The sequence below is a fragment of the Anastrepha ludens genome, chromosome 2, assembly GCF_028408465.1.
Source record: "Anastrepha ludens isolate Willacy chromosome 2, idAnaLude1.1, whole genome shotgun sequence".
Taxonomy (NCBI): Eukaryota; Metazoa; Arthropoda; class Insecta; order Diptera; family Tephritidae; genus Anastrepha; species Anastrepha ludens.
In genome coordinates, this window is record NC_071498.1 from 9,332,051 (window position 1) to 9,349,868 (window position 17,818).

A 17,818-nucleotide genomic window follows, 5' to 3' on the forward strand; every position below is an offset into this window, starting at 1 on the left:
CCAATATTTTGTATTTTATCAAAAATACCATCATTTATTTGTTTTATCAGATTAGAAAAAAACAAAACAAAAACACTATTTATATACAAAATAATTGACAGCTGTTAATTAGCCAAGCAAGCAAGAGTTATTTAGTTTTATCATGAGGCTAATTGTCTAATCGTGATAACAAATTTAAAATCATAACTTTACATATTTTATACGTAGACACATAAGTATATTTGGTATACATTGGAATTGTGTGGTTGCAAAAAAAATTTAATTCAAAAAATCTAAAAGATCGCATTTAGCTGCTTAATGGTTATTATTCTCTTAGCAAACAACAGATTGTTAGTTAAAATTTAGTTAAAATATATTGAAAATTACAAATCTTTTATTACTTTTATTTTTCGTTTTAATTGTTTACTATTATTAACTAAGCATTTCTTTTGCATATTTCTTCCTGCTCTCCTTGTAGTTTTTATTTGTTATTTAAATACAATAATAATATTTGGCCACACCCAACAGTCAGCAATTTGGCTTTTTTACGCTTTTTTTTGTTTTCAATAAAATTTTACTATTTCAATTTTCAGCATAGTCTCCCTGTAATCTCTGACAAGCATCCATCAGATCGTTGATATTTGTACCGTTTTCTCGTTTAGTGTATCGATATCGTGCGTCGTTATTGTTGCGAAATGGGCGTGGCGGTAGGTGTGGGCGCACTCGTAGCACTAACACCATTGGCACCATTCAACTCGTCAGCCGAAATGAAAACGATCGCTGCCGAATTAATACAATAGCGTTTACGTGTCGGCTTTGGTCCATCCTCAAAGACGTGGCCCATATGAGCGTTGCAGCGGGCGCAGCGTACCTCTGTGCGTATACGTTCTGGATGTTTAATTAGTAGTAAAATATTACCCCCTTTTTAATTGGATTGTTTTGCACAAGTGGAATATATGCATATATATTTATAAATATATAGATACGAGATTTTATTTTGTATAATTCATTTTAGATAATTGGTGATGGGCAGGTAAAAGATACACAAGATATTATTTAGGCACATTCCGTAAGGGAGATGTGTTTTGAACAGTTTTTCAATTAAAAATATGTTTTAGTTAAATTAATTGGCAATTGGATTATAATTGGTTTTAGAGGTTTTTTTTTTGTTTGGTTACAGGGATATTTCGTTATAGTAATTTTAATTGGTTGTGAAAGCATAGCAGAAGAATTAAAAATAATAATAGTAAAAAAATAAATAAATAAATAAGTGCAAAATCAACAAAAAATGATTTACAAAAAAGTAGACGAAAGAGTAAAAAAAGAGAATATAACCGTACATAAAGTGAATAACAAAAAATAAACATAAACATATTATATATGCAAGTGGCAATGAACAAGGTATGGGTAAGAACAAAACATAAAAACAGCAGCATATGAAATATGAAACAAAGAGAGAGAACCGGTAGAAAATGAGCGAAATAAATTGAAATTAAATCAACAACGAAGCAGTGAGAGCGAAATGTAGAGTCGAGAGCGAAGTTTTGGAGTAAGAAATTAACGCAAAAAGTGAAGTGTTAAATTAAAATGTTGAAACAAAAAATCGATGGAAAATTGAAGTAAAAAAAATCGACGAAATGTAGGTGCATAAGACAATGAGTGAATGATGAAAAAGTTTATTATTTTGTTATAGAATTCGCACAAAGTTAAATTATGTTTGTGATTTTTTGTTAAATTTATGTTTACATAAGAAAAATATAAGCGATGTTTATTAATATTTAATATATGCATGTAGGCAATTTGTAAATCAATAAAAATACAACAGCGCTTAATGAGAAGACGTGATGGTTAACGGTTGTAAGTGTGTACGTATGCAAATACAGCAGCATTGTATGCATTTATGTTTCATTCGATGCGTGAGCAAACATTTTTGTGTTTCATTATTTATTAACAATATGTATGTAAATGTTGTAATGAGTGTTTCAATTCAGACCCCCGTACAGGCACATGTATATAAAAAGCGAAAAAAGAGAGAAATAGAAAAAATATATAAAAAAATTCATTATTTTAAATGTCGTAATTTTATTTATCAACTTTTATATATTTATGTATGTATGAATGCTTTATTAAAATCAGCATTATTTAATTACTTATTGCTAAGCTGCAATTAGCGTGAAACATGCGATTTTGAAAATAGAACAAAAAATTAAGAAAATTGAAAAAAATGCTGCTTTAGTTAGTAATTATTTTGACATACATACGCAACGACGGCGTCAAAATTTAAGAAATTTAAGCGCATTTCAGCTGCTTTGCAATCAATGGAAAGGACGTAGAGTTCATTAAAAAGCTTAACTATGTACATACATACATACTCTTACAAACATACATACATATGCATGTTGCATTGCAAAAGAAATTAAGTTACTAACTACTATGTGTACGTATGTATGCGATTGAGGCATTAAGGAAGCAGACAAACTTTTGATTTGCAAGCAAATTAATCTCAAAAGACAACTTCGGCGCAATTTCTTATATTTCCACATTGGAGTTTATAATCACCTACATAAGTCTACTTGGAGTTAATTATAATAATATGCAGAGAAACAATTTTTTTTTGTTTTTAGTGTTGCGTTTTGAAGTAAACCAAGCCCGCGGGAGCTCACTCATTTTTTCTAAAAGTTGCCGTATGTAGGACTTCATTAATTTTAATTGAGGGATGTTTTCTTTAATAAATATTGGGTTGGCAACTAAGTAATTGCGGATTTCACTCATAGATGGCTTGAGTTGAATTTTTAGAATTGCAGACGTAGTTAAAATATAAAACACATTTTGTTATTTGATAGTTGACAATACAGCTGTCAATCAGTAAAAAAATTTTGATCTGTTGCGTAGTTTTCGCTGGGCGTTCGTTGAAAAATCAAATGATCAAAAAATCAAAAGGATCATTTTCGTCATATTTTGCTTTTTTTATTTCCGCAAAGGGAAAATTACATCGCAAGCTCATAAAAATGTATGTGCTGTTTATGGCGACGAAGCCTTAAAAGAACGGCAGTGTCAAATTGGTTTGCCAAATTTCGTTCTGGATTTTTCACTCACGCTCTGGACGCCCAGTTGAAATTGACGATGCCCAAATCAAAGCAATAATCGATTCGGATCGTCACAGTACAACACGTGAGATTGCAGAGAAGCTTCATGTATCACATACATGCATTGAAAAACACTTAAAACAATTTGGCTATGTTCAAAAACTCTATTCATGGGTTTCTCACGAACTGAAAGAAACGCATTTAACGCGACGCATTAACAGCTGCGATTTGCTAAAGAAACTTAATGAAAATTATCAATTTTTAAAACGACTGGGAGCAGGCCAGGTGAACCAACTCAAATAACATCAAAAAAGCTGATATTCTGATTACAAAGGAATTGTCTACTTTGAACTCAACCGAGCGATCAATTTTGATGTCTACATTGAACAACTAATCAAATTAAATAATGCAGTTGAAGAAAAGCTGCCGGAATTGACAAATCGAAAAGGTATTGTATTCTGTCATGACAATGCAAGATGGTTTTTCATGAGATGCTTTTTCATGGCAGAAATTCACTCGAAGGTTTGTCATTGCCCACCTATTAATTTTTACTCTTACAATTTCTTCTCATATAACATACATCCCGTTGCAAAATTATAAGGGCACTACTATTTTTTTTTAATTTTTGTATAAAAATATAGTTAATACTACAACAAAAGCAATATAACGAGGCTGCATAAGAGCCCTTTCAAAAGTGACGTCTAGTTGTCAGTAGTGAATAATTCATAGACGGAATTTTTTTGCATATCATCTTTGACATTTCTCAAGTAGACTGTTTTACAATTTTACACGATAGAACAACGAGTTTTATTGAATTTTATTATGAAAATGGGCAACATATCGCAAAGTTCGTTTTTTGTTTACTGGAAATAATCCTGCAAATGACTCGATAATTCAAAGGTTGGTGAAAGAATTTTAAGAAACTAGTTCTGTCGAGCGTAGAGCGAGGGCTGACAGATCAACTGTTGAGAAACTTGCTGCTATGCTACTGTAGCGCTAAGTGTTGCTGAACAACTTTCAACATCGATATCCCGATGTGCTCAACAATTAGACATTGATGAATCGACTGTTTGATGTAATTTTTCGCATATACCTCATAAGCCTCACTCTCAGCTTTGAAGACGGTACTAGGCGAGGAACTAACTCTGGAAACACAATCTATATGGGAAGCCTCGACCTCCCACAGAATTATTGGGAACTATATTTTTATAAGGAGAATTGTGGTGTGTTTCCTTTATCAAAGGAAAAATGTAAAACGTACCAAATTTTCTCTTTATTGACTTTCATTGTTAATACCCTGTGACTCCCAACTGAATGGAACAAACAAAAACAGGAAAGGATTTTTTTTAGTGTGAAATGTCACCTTGGCAACGAGCATAAATTTTAAATTATTTGATCGATACCTTACGAGATATCGATCGCTGCAGCAATCTACAGAGAAAATAATGGATTTCATTTTCCCCAACCTAATATTTCGTTTTCCTACCCTTCAAATTGACTGGACTATTTCGGTTTTGTTATAATTAGCAGTTAATTACACTTTACGAAATGATAAACTCTTTTTGGGGTTTTCCGAAAAAACTATTGTAAAATTTTGAAATACTTCTTTATATTAATAAACGTGCGATATACATAAAGGGGTTTCCAATAAGAATTGTTATTTTGATATTCAAAGAAAAACGCTATTTTTTAATATAAATGATCGGATGTTTATTTCATTAGAAAGAGGAAGGTATGCCGTTAATAGTGGAAAATAACATCAGGCGAATGACCACCACGACCACGCTTACAGGACAATATCCTCTTTATGAAATTTTCCATAACCGAATTGCAAAGTGGCTGCCCTATGTCCTCGATAGCCTCACGAATTCCATCTTTGAGGTCTTGAATCGAACCTGGGCTATTGGCACAGACCTTCTATTTCACGTGGCCCCAAAGAAAAAAGTCATAAGGTGTTAAATCACAAGATCTCGGTGGCCAATTGTGAGGTGGTAGAGGTGGAGATAACACGGTCCGGAAACTTTTCCCGTAAAAGATAAGTGGTTTCGTTGCTTGTGTGGCACGTAGCGTCTTGTTGAAAATAAAGGTTGTCCAGATCAATACCATCCAATTTCGGTCATAAAAAATCGTTAATCATCTCTAATTTAATCTAAATAACACCTCTTATTGGAAAAACCTTTATACATATATGTATACATATAATCCTATCGTTCCGTTAAGTAGCAAAGGCCCGTAAACCGCACACACATTAGCACAATTTTAGGTAGATGTGTGCAATGGCAATTCAAAAGGTCCTCATTTATGCAGATGATTTATTTTAAGCCAGCTTTATGCAGTTAGCTAATAACAATGTTATGCAATTTTATTTGTTTTTAATTGCGTAATTCCTACTTAAGTTTCCACCTATTTACCAAAATAAATAATCATAATAACCACTCTGACCACATGAACATTCAGACTTCAAGCAAATCATAACACCATCAAGCGGTAATGCAAATCTAAGATGAATGTATTAGGTTTTTTGATGATTTCATGTATGAATGTATATGAAGTTGAAAAATACATAGGCATAATAAATAATCATATTCAAAAGAAATTATACCAAAAGAGAATATGTCCTTGAGATATGAACGATACATTTTCATAAAATGTATTGCAAAAGATAAACAAAATTGAAAGTAAAAAAAAAATTACTTGTGCTATGCCTGATTTATGCAATTTCTTCTTTGTTTACGGAATGAAGGCAATTGCAGGTAAGCGCAAATCCGGCCATTCGGTGAGTTCAATCAATATAAGCACGCGAGGTTGAATATAAATATATGCTTCAATAGACCTAAGCATGTAAATTAATTCAATTTTCTATATAGAATTAAATACACATATACAGGTATATTGAAATGTGTATATGTATATATATAAACTAAATAATTCAATTAGGGCAAAACCAAATATATTCCTCTTACACTGCACACAAATGTTTACATAAGTTAATCCACCTTACTAACTTTCTTTGCCGTTATCAAAAATACAGTCGCTCTTTTCATTTTACATATTGTATATATATATGTATATTGTAAATAACAAGTCATTTTTATGTATAATATCAAATGTGTATGTAGTCTACATATTATTATTAATGAAACAAGAAACTTTAAATTTTTATTACTTCGAGCAAATTGTACACTTTAATTATTTTTTCACGTGTCCTTTTGAGAAGGAAGCAGTTGTGGCGGAGGAACCAGAGGCAATGTTGCTGTTCGCCTTTAGTGGTACAAAATCAATGGACGCCGAATTGATGCAGTATCGCAGATGTTTGGGTGGCGGGCCATCATCGAAAACGTGTCCCATGTGCGCGGAACATTTGGAGCAGCGCACCTCTGTCCGCACCATGCCTAACATTTTCGAAATTACTACTGTTTTTATTAACACGTTTATTTTTGATATGTGTATTTGGGTGTGTTTGGTTTTTTCAAAATGTGTGGGTAGGTGTCAGCAAAAAGCGCAAAGTGTAAAAATCAATGCACGAGTAAGTATGTAGTAAAAAAGAGAGTTATATTTCGTTTCAATTTTTTCGCAATTCGCGTTAAATAAAATAATTCATTTCGATAAAATTCATTTATTGCAGCATTTAAGTTGGTCAGTATTTCGTTTGCGTATATGAACACAAATGTGAATTTCGATTATAAAAGTTTGTGTGTTTTCATAACACAAAGATTTTAGAGAATAAGAGATGTTGCGGCGAGTTAAAAAGTATAGAAGGAAAAGAAAACTTTAATTAGGAGCATACCTTGGTATAGTTTGAATAGATACAATACATGTACATACACATGTACACAAATGAACGAACGAACGAACGTACAAACGAACAAAGGATTGGACAAACGAATGAACTAAACTGCAACAATTGTTTTACAATTTCGCACTTTTATTGAAATTTGGACAAAAGAACAAAACAAAACAAACATACGAGTATATGCACTTACATACCTACATAAGCACACGCACAATATGTAGGTACGTACTTAAGAGTAGTTATAGCAAGCTGGATTGTAGTTTTAGATGCACACACTTCAACACAACGCTCGTTAAAGATTTTCTACTTACACTATTAGTACAAGACAGTGAAAGCTGGCAAATAAAGATATGCATATCTAGGTACACTTACTCATGTTATTACGACAAAGACAAAACAAAAAAATAATAACTTATGAAAAAGCTCTATAAGCGTTAGCAACGGGCTAAACCCATTTTGTTCGATAGAAATAGAAATAAGTGGGGAAACGGTATTTGCATAAACTAAAATGGCATACAAATTAGAATAAAAGAAGAGTTTATGTGTATTAATTTTCGGAGCCATTGAAACATCTGACTGCTATCAACTTCTTTCGGATATATTTCGGCTTTTATAATTTACAAAAATTATCTTTTCGTCTTTCAGAACACCTGATGCTGTCATTTGATTAATAAATAAACGTAAATATTTATATTGTTCTAATCTGAGTAGCGCTCCTTAAATACTTCTGTCTAAGCTAATCTTATCTTCCTATCTTCTGATGGTAAAATTTGTAAGATGAATAAAAAAATCAGAGAAATGCGTTTTATGCATAAAAAATTGCGCAACTCAGATACAATTTTCAGATTAAAAGATAAAACAAAGGTAAGTTTTAAAATAAAACCTATTTAAAAGGCAGATAGTGAGCGTTTAACAACTTATTCTAAGTGAAATATGTGATTGATTTTGCTCTATGCACTTTATGATTTTAGTTACATCTAAGATTTGTTTTGCCATTTTTAAAGGATAATAAATGCTGAAACTGGGAATCAGCGATTTATTTCGGGTCTATAAGAGAAGCTTAAATTTTAATTTTGAAATGGTATCGGGTGTTTTTTTAAGAACTTGAGAACTTTAAATGCTAATACAAAACAGAAATTTGCATTTATTTTTTGAATATGAAATCCGGCATACGTCCGAAGCGACTACGTGTTACATGGTCAGTCCAATTTTCCAATAAGTCTGGCTACTCTGAATCTACTGTTTCCAATAAATCTGGCCGTATGGCCTCAATGGTGACTTCAATAAATCAATTGTTAAGCGCGCTGTATGACAAGTTCGGCCGTCTTGTTGGAATCAAATATCGTCGATATTTAGCTGATTAATTTTTGGAAACAAAAACTCAGTCAGCATGGTTTGATAGCACTCGCCTCACGGTAAAGACAGCTCCTTCCTCATTTTGAAAGAAGTAAGTCCGATGATGCCGCCAACGCTCTATGAACTTAGCGAAAATATTTGGCTTTTTAAGCAAATTTCCACAATTTGGAAGTTTTGTTCTGGCGTTAAACGATTCATAATGACTCGCCAAACCTTACCGAACAGAAATGTCAACACAGTTTGACATTATCAGCTGTCGAACCATAGTTATCGGTATCGTTAGTTCTCATACAGTTAAAATAAAAAACACCCGATATTTGAAATTTCTAAGCATACCATTCATAAATTTCTATATTCTATAGATGAGCGTTCTTATATTATATAACTTGAAAAGTACATTTATGCATAATAGTGAACTATTGTACTTTGACTAGTTTAACACAGGTACTAAAATCATAAAAGTCCTACAATAACTAAGCAAATATTAATGTAACATAGCTCGTTTGCAAAGCATTTAAAACTAATTCTGTAATTATCGAATGCACTATTTGCAATGTGAACTGCATTTGCCACCGATGCGTGCAACAAAATTATGCACAAGTGTGTGCATACATACGTACTCGTGCACGAGAGCACACTCGCATCTATAGCAATAACAGCAATAGTTGCAGACAAACAGTTAATTACCTTAAGTTGGATTTTTCTTTACCTGGAATACTCGCATCACGATGTAATGTTATTTTGCCCTTATCAAGCACATCATTGAATGCGGGCCAACCACAACCTGAATCATATTTGGTATCGGAACTGAAGAGATCCTGCTGGCAAACAATACAACGGTATAAACCCTTTTCATAGTGTTTGTTGTAACAACCTAGAAGATCGTATAAATTGTATTATATGAAAAAGGACTAAAGACAAGAAATTATTCGTCACATACCTGTAAATGGTCGCTCTGTAGCAGCCTCCTGTGTCACTTGATACTGTAGTGGTGTTAGACGCTTCTTCAACTCTTCCTTATTTACATTTATTTTTTCGGCTTTATTCTCCATTTTCTTCAAACTGTTTGCGGTTTCCTGGTCGTATGGTTTATCTGTCATTGGAGATAGAAAAGCTCTTTGATAAATAAACAAAATAAGTAAATTACAGTTGTATATAAATGCATCAACATATGTATGTATCTGTGGGCATGAGACATAGTAGCTTAAGTCGAGTAGGAGGAGAAATGAGTTAATGCATTGGTGGTACAATAGACACAATAACGCGTTGCAATAAAATTATTAGTGTTTACATCGTCATCTTGGCATTACAGTCCGGGGTGGACCATTGCTTCCTCCGCAATACGCCTTCATTCTTCTCGACAGTCCGCTTTCGATCTATATTTTTAGATTACAGTCCGGGGTGGACCATTACCTCCTCTACAACACGCCTTCATTCTTCTCGACAGTCCGCTTTCGCTCTATGTTGTGAGATTCTCATCTTTCGTATATCGTCGTCTACGTCTTGCAACCATCGTCTCCTTGGACGGCCTCTCCTTCTTGCTCCTTCAAATACTTTTTTGGTCGTTCTTTTGCTGCTCATTCTTAAACTGCATACCACCGTAATCTTTGGGACATTATAAACCGCGTTACATTTCCTCACGCGATTAAAACACTGATCTTGTGGTTCCACTCGTATAGGGCCGAATATTCTTCTAAGAAATTTTTCTTTCAAATCGCATCAGTAAATTCACGTCATCACGTCACGTCATGTTTCACAGCCGTAGGTGAGAACCGGTCTTATTATAATTTTGTACATCTGTAGTTTTTGTTTGATAACAATGAAAACTTCATAAGTGTGATATGGCCAAAGTATGCTCTGTTAGCTGTCTGAATACGGTCTTGTATAGATAAGCCCATATCCTTATTTATGCTGCGTACTACGCCTAAGTATTTAAACTCTTGCATGAACTCAAAAACATAACTTCCGATTCTGATGTGATTATCATGAAAGGATTGTGTCATGTAAAGGGTTTTTCAATAAGGGCAGGTAGATGTTGAAATGGAATAAAATGGCGTTTGCTGTGTGGCACGTAGCGCCACATGTCGTCTAGGTTCATATGGTTCAATATGGGCCATAAGAAATTGGGCGCAATGCGCGCAACGTTTGCGTTAATGAACACTCATTTTGATAATAAAGTTTTATCATTTGAACGTGCTGTTCAATCGTGTAACTTGGCATGATGATTTGGCATAAACAACTGAATAATAAACAAAAGATTTGACAGATGTCACCAAAACAAAATGGCTGCCACAGGGCGCCAAAATCGACCCACGCCAATTGAAAAACCCTTTACTTCGTCTTTTCTTCACTTTTATTGAGCCCCCCCTGGTCTTGTAGCACATGAAAACGTTCTGAAGAGCCTCCCTATTTCTCGCAAGAGTCACAATGTCGTCAGCGTATGCGCATATTTGTGTCGATTTATAAAATATTGTGCCACCTTGAGCTATTTCGTTTTTTGCTGAATGCAGTGTTAAATTAAATAAAAGCGTTGATAGTGAGTCACCTTGCCTCACGCCGCTCCCACGACAGTCGGTCCTACGTAACCGGAACGACCCGGATTTATATCCGGCCAATGTGTTTGAATGAATCTTTATGCTGCTACAACAACAATAACGCCGGATTTCATTTCGAATTCGTCAGATATTTTAGAGTTACATATCTTTCATAGAAAAATGTGTCTTCATCTTATGTGCGCGTATCATAAAATCATCGTACAACTACATAACTTAAATTGACATGAAGATTCAATAAATATTCACAATTAAATTCATGATATGTGGAATCTGTATTTAATTGTTTAAAACTATTCCTTTTACTCTTTATTGACATTAATAAAAATGCTTTAAACTTATTTTTTTAATGAATCAAGCTAGGCTGAAAATTAAACTGGCCGCATCTCTAAATTGTAATTTTCGACATAAGGGGTTAGGGGTAGTCAGAATTAAAAAAAAAATTGGATTTTTGTTTTGCATTTTCTTAAGGTATATACATATACAGTCGAACCTCAATATTCATACTATGTTCTTAATTATGTATATATAATTTTAAAATATACACATACAATATTATATAGCAACTACACATAATTCGAAGCATGTACTGTTTTATCAATAAAATTGTTTGCTAGCCCTTGAGTTTTGTGGATTGTTTAATTTTTCCATCAGGTTTTATTTTGTTTATGGATTTTTATGTATGTATGTACATACATATTTATATATTATTATATTTGATAACTCGAAATCTTGATAGCTCGATTTTTTTTTGTGGCATGTCATAGTTCGAGTTATCGAAGTTCGACTGTATATGTATATAATTGGCGCTTGCTTACACCCTTTTTGGGTGTTTGGCCGAGCTCCTCCCCCAGCTTTTCCATGGCAGAACTACACTCGGCGGTTTACCATTGCCTGCCGACAGGCGACCGCTATTAGAAAAATGTTTTTCTTAATTTTGGTGTTTCACCGGGATTCGAACCAACGTTCTCTCTTGTGAATTCCGAATGGTAGTCACGCACCAACCCATTCAGCTGCGGCGGCCGCCTAAAGTATAACATCTTAAAAATATTGCGTGAAAATTTTAAGTTATTCAACGTTTCGAGTTATTCAACAATTAACAAAGGGCGCTCGGGAGCCCCAGAATCGATGGCAAAACTTTAAGGGGGAACACCACTGTGATTTAAAAAAAAAATCGATTTTTTTTTTGCATTTTGCATTTTGATATTAATTTTTTTATTTTTGTACATGTATTGGCTACAGTCATACATAGCTGTTTTTAAAAATTCCAAAAATTAATATTTTTTCAAGCCTATCGAAAACAAAAAAAGGGTAAAAACGCAAACTCATTTTTCAAACTTGCACCATTTTCTCAAAAAAAGCCATTGATACATATATAGATGAAGAATTTTTTTGGTTTTTTGCTTTCAGATGATTTTTCAGCGCTGTAACGTGGAAAGCAGGTGCATCAGTTTTTTATGTCGTCATTGAATTAATATTAATAACAATTGTAATTTTTTAAATTTTTTAATAAAAAATTGTGTCAGTATAGTTGAATATATCACTCCATATTATAAAACAAAGTCGCTTTTTTTGTCCCTATGTCCCATTATACGCTTAAATCTTTAAAACTACGCAACGGATTTTGATGCGGTTTTTTTTTTAAAGATAGATTGATTGAAGATGAAGGTTTATATCTATATAATGTGAAGAAATATATAAAGGGGGCGTGGCAATCGGTCAAAATGTGGCAAAAAAACATAATTTTTTTTGTTTTCACGGCCATAAATCATAAACGAATCAACCAATTAAAATGAAACTTTCTTGAAGTTTAACTTTGAAATATTTACTTTCGTTCTGCATCAAAAAAAAAAATTGATTTATTTGTTATTTAACCAAAATTGTTTAAACAAAAGCAGATCTTTTTCCAACAAAAGCTGTTTGTGTGTGTGTTCGCTGTCAACCGAATGAAGCAATAGGCGTTAAGCGATAATCTCACCACACCTCATTAATGTTAGAATTACATCGTATGGTGGCGTATGTATGTATGTATTTACGAATCGCTCGCATTATTTCATTTCGGACATATGTACATATGTATCTATGTATGTACTGAATTCCATGTAATTATATGTACATACAATTTTACAGCGAAATAAAACGCTATTTTCAGGTTCTATATTAGTAAATCGCACATAATTATATTAAAATACAGTTTTTGAATAGTTTTTATTGATTCGGAGCGCGTTTAGTTTGCTATCAATTCCATACAATAACATTTTTTGTCATTTACTTTTTACGACAACTAATAGCTTATTTTCGAAGCGATTTCAACAAATGGGTACAACATTAATCCTTATCCAATTAAATACCTTAAATACATTGTTGTTTTCATATAGATCTATGTATATGGCTCTTTACAGCATATAATTAAAAACAATATTTTTCAAGATATTACATCAGTAATTATTAATTGAGATCTACCGGAAAAATTGCGTTAGCTGTTGCGTCATCCGGCATTGCCGCTACTCTTTTGGAAAGAGGCCGAACCGCACACTCTACAATGAAGCACCCGCTGAAAATCGCCACCGATGATGATAACAGCGTCTGTAGTGTTTCTAGACAGAGCAATACAGGAAAATTGCTGCGTGACTGCTCATTAATAGTCTGGGACGAAGCTACCATGTCAAACAAGACGTCTTTGGAAGCACTGGATAGGACAATGCGCGATTTGCGCAACAAAAATGCACCTATGGGTGGATGTACAATTCTGTTCTCAGGAGATTTCCGTCAAATCCTACCAGTTGTGACTCGAGGAACACGTGCTGACGAAATAAATGCTTCGCTAAAAAGATCCCACCTTTAGTCGTATGTCAATAAATTAGAGCTTAAAACTAATATGAGGATTTCGTCATCTTCACGTGAGAACAGGCTATTTCCAGAGATGCTGCTAAAAGTTGGCAATGGAGAATTAACTCAAAGTGAGGGAAGGATTAACCTAGAAAACCTTTGTGTTTTGATAGACAACATCCAAGAGTTAGTCAACAATGTCTATCCAGACATTGATAACATAAGTTATAAGACAATATCTTGGTTTAAAGAAAGAGCTATTCTGTCACCAACTAACGAACAAGTAGATAAAGTAAATAACTTGATTATTTCAAAGATTGATGCGCCGACGAAAATATACTACTCGGTCGATACTGTTCTCGATTTGGAAGAAGCTGTTCAATTTCCTACAGAATTTCTAAATTCTTTGAAACCGTCTGGACTCCCTCCTCACAAAATGGAGCTGAAAATAGGTTGTCCTGTTATTTTATTAAGAAACCTAAGTCCACCTAAACTTTGCAATGCCACGCGTTTGCTGGTAAAATCACTGAAAACTTTCATAATAGAGTGCACAATACTCACAGGATGTGGTACCGGAGAAAATGTATTGATTCCCCGAATCCCTCTGATACCATCGGATCTACCATTCCAATTTAAACGCTTACAATTTCCGGTAAAGACATCTTTTGCAATGACCATTAATAAATCTCAGGGTCAAACCTTCAACGTTGCAGGCTTAGATTTGAGTGTTGACTGTTTTTCACATGGCCAACTGTATGTCGCTCTTTCAAGAGTAACCTCTAGAGAAAACATGTTTGTATTGTCTAATGACAAGAAGGCTATGAACGTTGTATATAAAGACATTCTGTAATATAGTAATTGTTGTAAAAATAAAATAAATACATACATATGTAAAAATGCAAAAAGTTAATATGCAAAAATGTAGGGTATGAATTTAGATATCCCAAAGATAGCAAGAAATCTTCATGCTATAAAGAAAGGGGAATTGTTTTACTCCAAATTTAACGCGTGCGGGCCACGGGCAATAATGAATAAGCCAAAACTACTGGATCGATTTTAATCATTTTTTCAGTGAGTGGCATAGGGTATATATTTTATACCCGTGCGAAGCTGGGCGGGTTGCTAGTGTTAAATAAAGTATAATTTGTCCGATCCTCAAATAATCATCCCTACTTATAAAAAAAAATTCATGAAAATCACTTAATTGTCACGCTTTCACAGTGGTGTTCCCCCTTAAATGCGTTTTTCTCAAAACCGTGTTTTTTGAATTGGCGATCACTGTAAATTAAAAACCGCTAGGTAGATTTCAATAAAATGTATACTGCTTTTGAAAAACATAAAAAACTCATGCCTGATAGAATTTTTTTTTTCAAAAATTTCGATTTTTTTAACACTTAGTTGTCGGTGTTTTTCTCGAAAATCTGAAAAATATTTCCTGGGGTCGTCATATTGTTAATTTTGAAAAAAATAAAAAAGCTTCGAGCAGGCACAAGATAATCTATTAATAAAACTAATTTCATTTGTCCGATTGATTTTAGATGAATCTCCAAAGACTTGTGATGATCACCGCAAGGGACTTCTGGAGAAACGGGCTCCACACCAATAGCGTTAACTTTTACAATTGTTAATTTTTTTCTTAAATTTTGCTAAAGTCAAGTCGAAACGTGATGTATTAGTGCTATGTTTTTATTTTTGTAAAATAAAGCAACTGACTAGCAAACAAAATATTGAAAATCATAATTTTTTCGGGCCTCTGACTACTCCTAACCCCATAAGCTACTATGCTTCACATGCACAAATACTTATATGTTTTTAGGCAATATTTTTACAAAAAATTTCAATTCAATATAATATAATTTTCATTCTTTATGCGAAACCATTAAGTTATCAAATCACTTAATGGGGCAACCATCTAGCTTTTATCAGGTCGCTGTAGTTAAGATAAACTAATCTAAATTTTGATTGCATACAACGTGACAGATGGCAAACTGAACAACAGTCTATACTAAGTATGTAAATACTTAAGCTGATTATAAGTCTGAATGAGTGGATATTTTTTATTCAAAATAAAAAGGCAAGATCTTTAAGAAAATAAATAAATATTATAAGGACTAATATAAGAAGCTCGTTTCTATAAATCAATTCTTCAATGTACGTTTTTAAAATATATGTATGTATATATACATATACACCTCTATGTGCATACAACTGTGCATAGGAGACTACGCAGTCCAACGATTTCCGATTGTTTACCTCAAAAGCTATCACGCACAGTGATGATGCTGAATAAAAAAAACTATTGCTTTTTTGAGTATCGAAACTTTTAAACAATATGTACTGCCACGATCAATGGCGAATTAATAAAATTAAAAGTTCGGAACCGAACAATGCTAATAGACTTCGGTGAAAATAAGAATCATGTGGAATTAGTGACAATCTGTGTAATTTAATGAACAGTCTAAGCTTGCTTAGATTACTACGAAAAAATTTTAATTTAAATGTGAAGAAAAATGTACCCAAAATATTGTCTCTTGTAAAACTAGCGCACTTTCTTAGACATAAAATATATAAGTAGATTTAAATAAAATAAACACTTAGAGATAAAACCTGGAGAATTCGAATAGGAAGCAATAAACTAAACTAGTCGATATGGTTTACGAAGATTTTACGCGTAATAATGGCACGTAAATATTAGTATGTATTTTTCATAAGATGCATACAATCGTATTTGCATTCATTAAAATGTGCATACTACATGCATACATAGCCATCCGAAAATTATTTTTTGCTTAATATGGCTTTGATTTTGTAATTCATAGGCACTTGTTTATTTCTTAAATAGCCACCAGTTGAGACATCGAGTAGTGCGGAATTTTAAACACTAAAATGAGGCACGCGTAGATTAAATGCTGATACTCGCAATAAATATACGCGCATACATACATACATGGAAAATTGGGTTTGCCAAACTATTCATGAAAACTTTCACTGCGTTCAACTTTTTTCCGTTCAAATTGAGGTGCAACATCCAAGCGAACTCTTGCTTTAATTTATTTATTTGTATATAAAAACAAATAATGCCTTCAGTACAGGTGGGTTACATCGATTTGGCAGATGGCGCAAGCTGGTATCGCTATGCGTGTGTCCGCCCAGCTAGCCAGCGTTGGATTATTATAAAAAAATCGGCACTACAAACAGCACACAACGTCATCACTTACCCGAGAAGCTTCTTTGATTTATGAACGCAGATGCACCAATAATTGATGCAATTGGTTTCCCGACCGAAAAATGGTTCACATCAGCGCCCTGAAGTATTCTGTATATAACAGTTGCCAACTGAAATCGTGGTGGCGTGATATTACGTATAAAAGAAAACATTTCTTAAAAAATTTTGGATATAAAGAAAAATTTGTTTTCAGTGTGCCTTAAAAGGAGATGCGTTAGCTCCACGCTTTCCAATGATTACTTAATCAAGCGTTTGATTGAGAAATGCAAGCCGAAACAGAAAAAGCTTTCCCTATTAGGAAAATTGCGCAGCTTTTCCAAAAACAGACTCGCTAATTTACTCGCACTTTAAACATCAATGAAATGTCAACACAAAGCAATACCTAGATGATATTATATGTATATAAACGATAATTAATACAAAACTATTTTGTTGGTCGCTTTTTCACACGCCCGTTCGCAACGACCTGTCCTTGAGCCATGGCCAACACAGCAACATCATAGCAATAGTTGTCGTTTACAACAGCAAATTTACTCACCTGTTTTAGCCTTTTATTCACTTTTCGCCAATATGCGTTTAACTTTGCAATCTTGCTGTCTCGCTATTTATATTTTGATATTATTATACGTTCTAAATTTGTACACAACTTCCTAAGGCAAATTTTGCAACCGTTTAGTGTTACGAATTCCACGCCACTCGTTAGAAAACTGACAGCCACGAACGACCAGTTGGCCAAGCAAAGTGGAGAAACAGCAAAACTAGTGAAACGTCATAGACGGGCGCATTGATTACTAGTGGGCAACGTATGTGAGAAGGTGGCTTTTAAATATGTAATGGTAGTGCTAAGGAGCGGTCGCTGAAAACGGAAAACGAATAAAAAACCTGAGCGCCCCTGATGATTGCTTCGCCGGAAAATGTAAACAATGGAAAACGAAGTTTGTTGACAGAGAAGTCAAAATCAGCTGTTGCATAGGGATGGCATAACACTTGTGAATGG

The 17,818-nt window shown here is 33.6% G+C and overlaps 1 protein-coding gene across 7 annotated transcripts; it reads right to left on the reverse strand.

The window, feature by feature from the left end:
• LOC128862935 (methionine-R-sulfoxide reductase B1) lies at positions 1-17,751 on the reverse strand. Of its 7 annotated transcripts, none has more exons than XM_054101827.1 (4): positions 17,204-17,228; positions 9,155-9,307; positions 8,924-9,088; positions 1-900 (listed from the first exon to the last, which is right to left on the reverse strand). In XM_054101827.1, exons 2-4 carry the CDS (start codon positions 9,264-9,266, stop codon positions 662-664), a joined length of 516 nt encoding a protein of 171 aa, XP_053957802.1. In that variant the 5' UTR covers positions 9,267-9,307; positions 17,204-17,228; the 3' UTR covers positions 1-661. The 7 variants fall into 7 exon arrangements, with proteins under 7 accessions (XP_053957802.1, XP_053957754.1, XP_053957794.1 ...); XM_054101779.1 differs by lacking the exon at positions 17,204-17,228 and adding an exon at positions 16,814-17,183; XM_054101819.1 differs by lacking the exon at positions 17,204-17,228 and adding an exon at positions 17,360-17,751 and having other exon boundaries at positions 2-900.
• Between the last annotated feature and the right edge of the window lie 67 nt (positions 17,752-17,818).

Excerpts from the sequence above, each read along its gene's own strand:
- LOC128862935 (XM_054101779.1), bottom strand. The coding sequence starts at position 16,973 with ATGTTTTCTTTTATACGTAATATCACGCCACCACGATTTCAGTTGGCA. Across the intron at positions 9,308-16,813 it reads AAATCAAAGAAGCTTCTCGG|ATAAACCATACGACCAGGAA; the intron begins GTAAGTGATGAC and ends CTCCAATGACAG. Across the intron at positions 901-8,923 it reads TCGTGATGCGAGTATTCCAG|GGGGTAATATTTTACTACTA; the intron begins GTAAAGAAAAAT and ends CCAATTAAAAAG.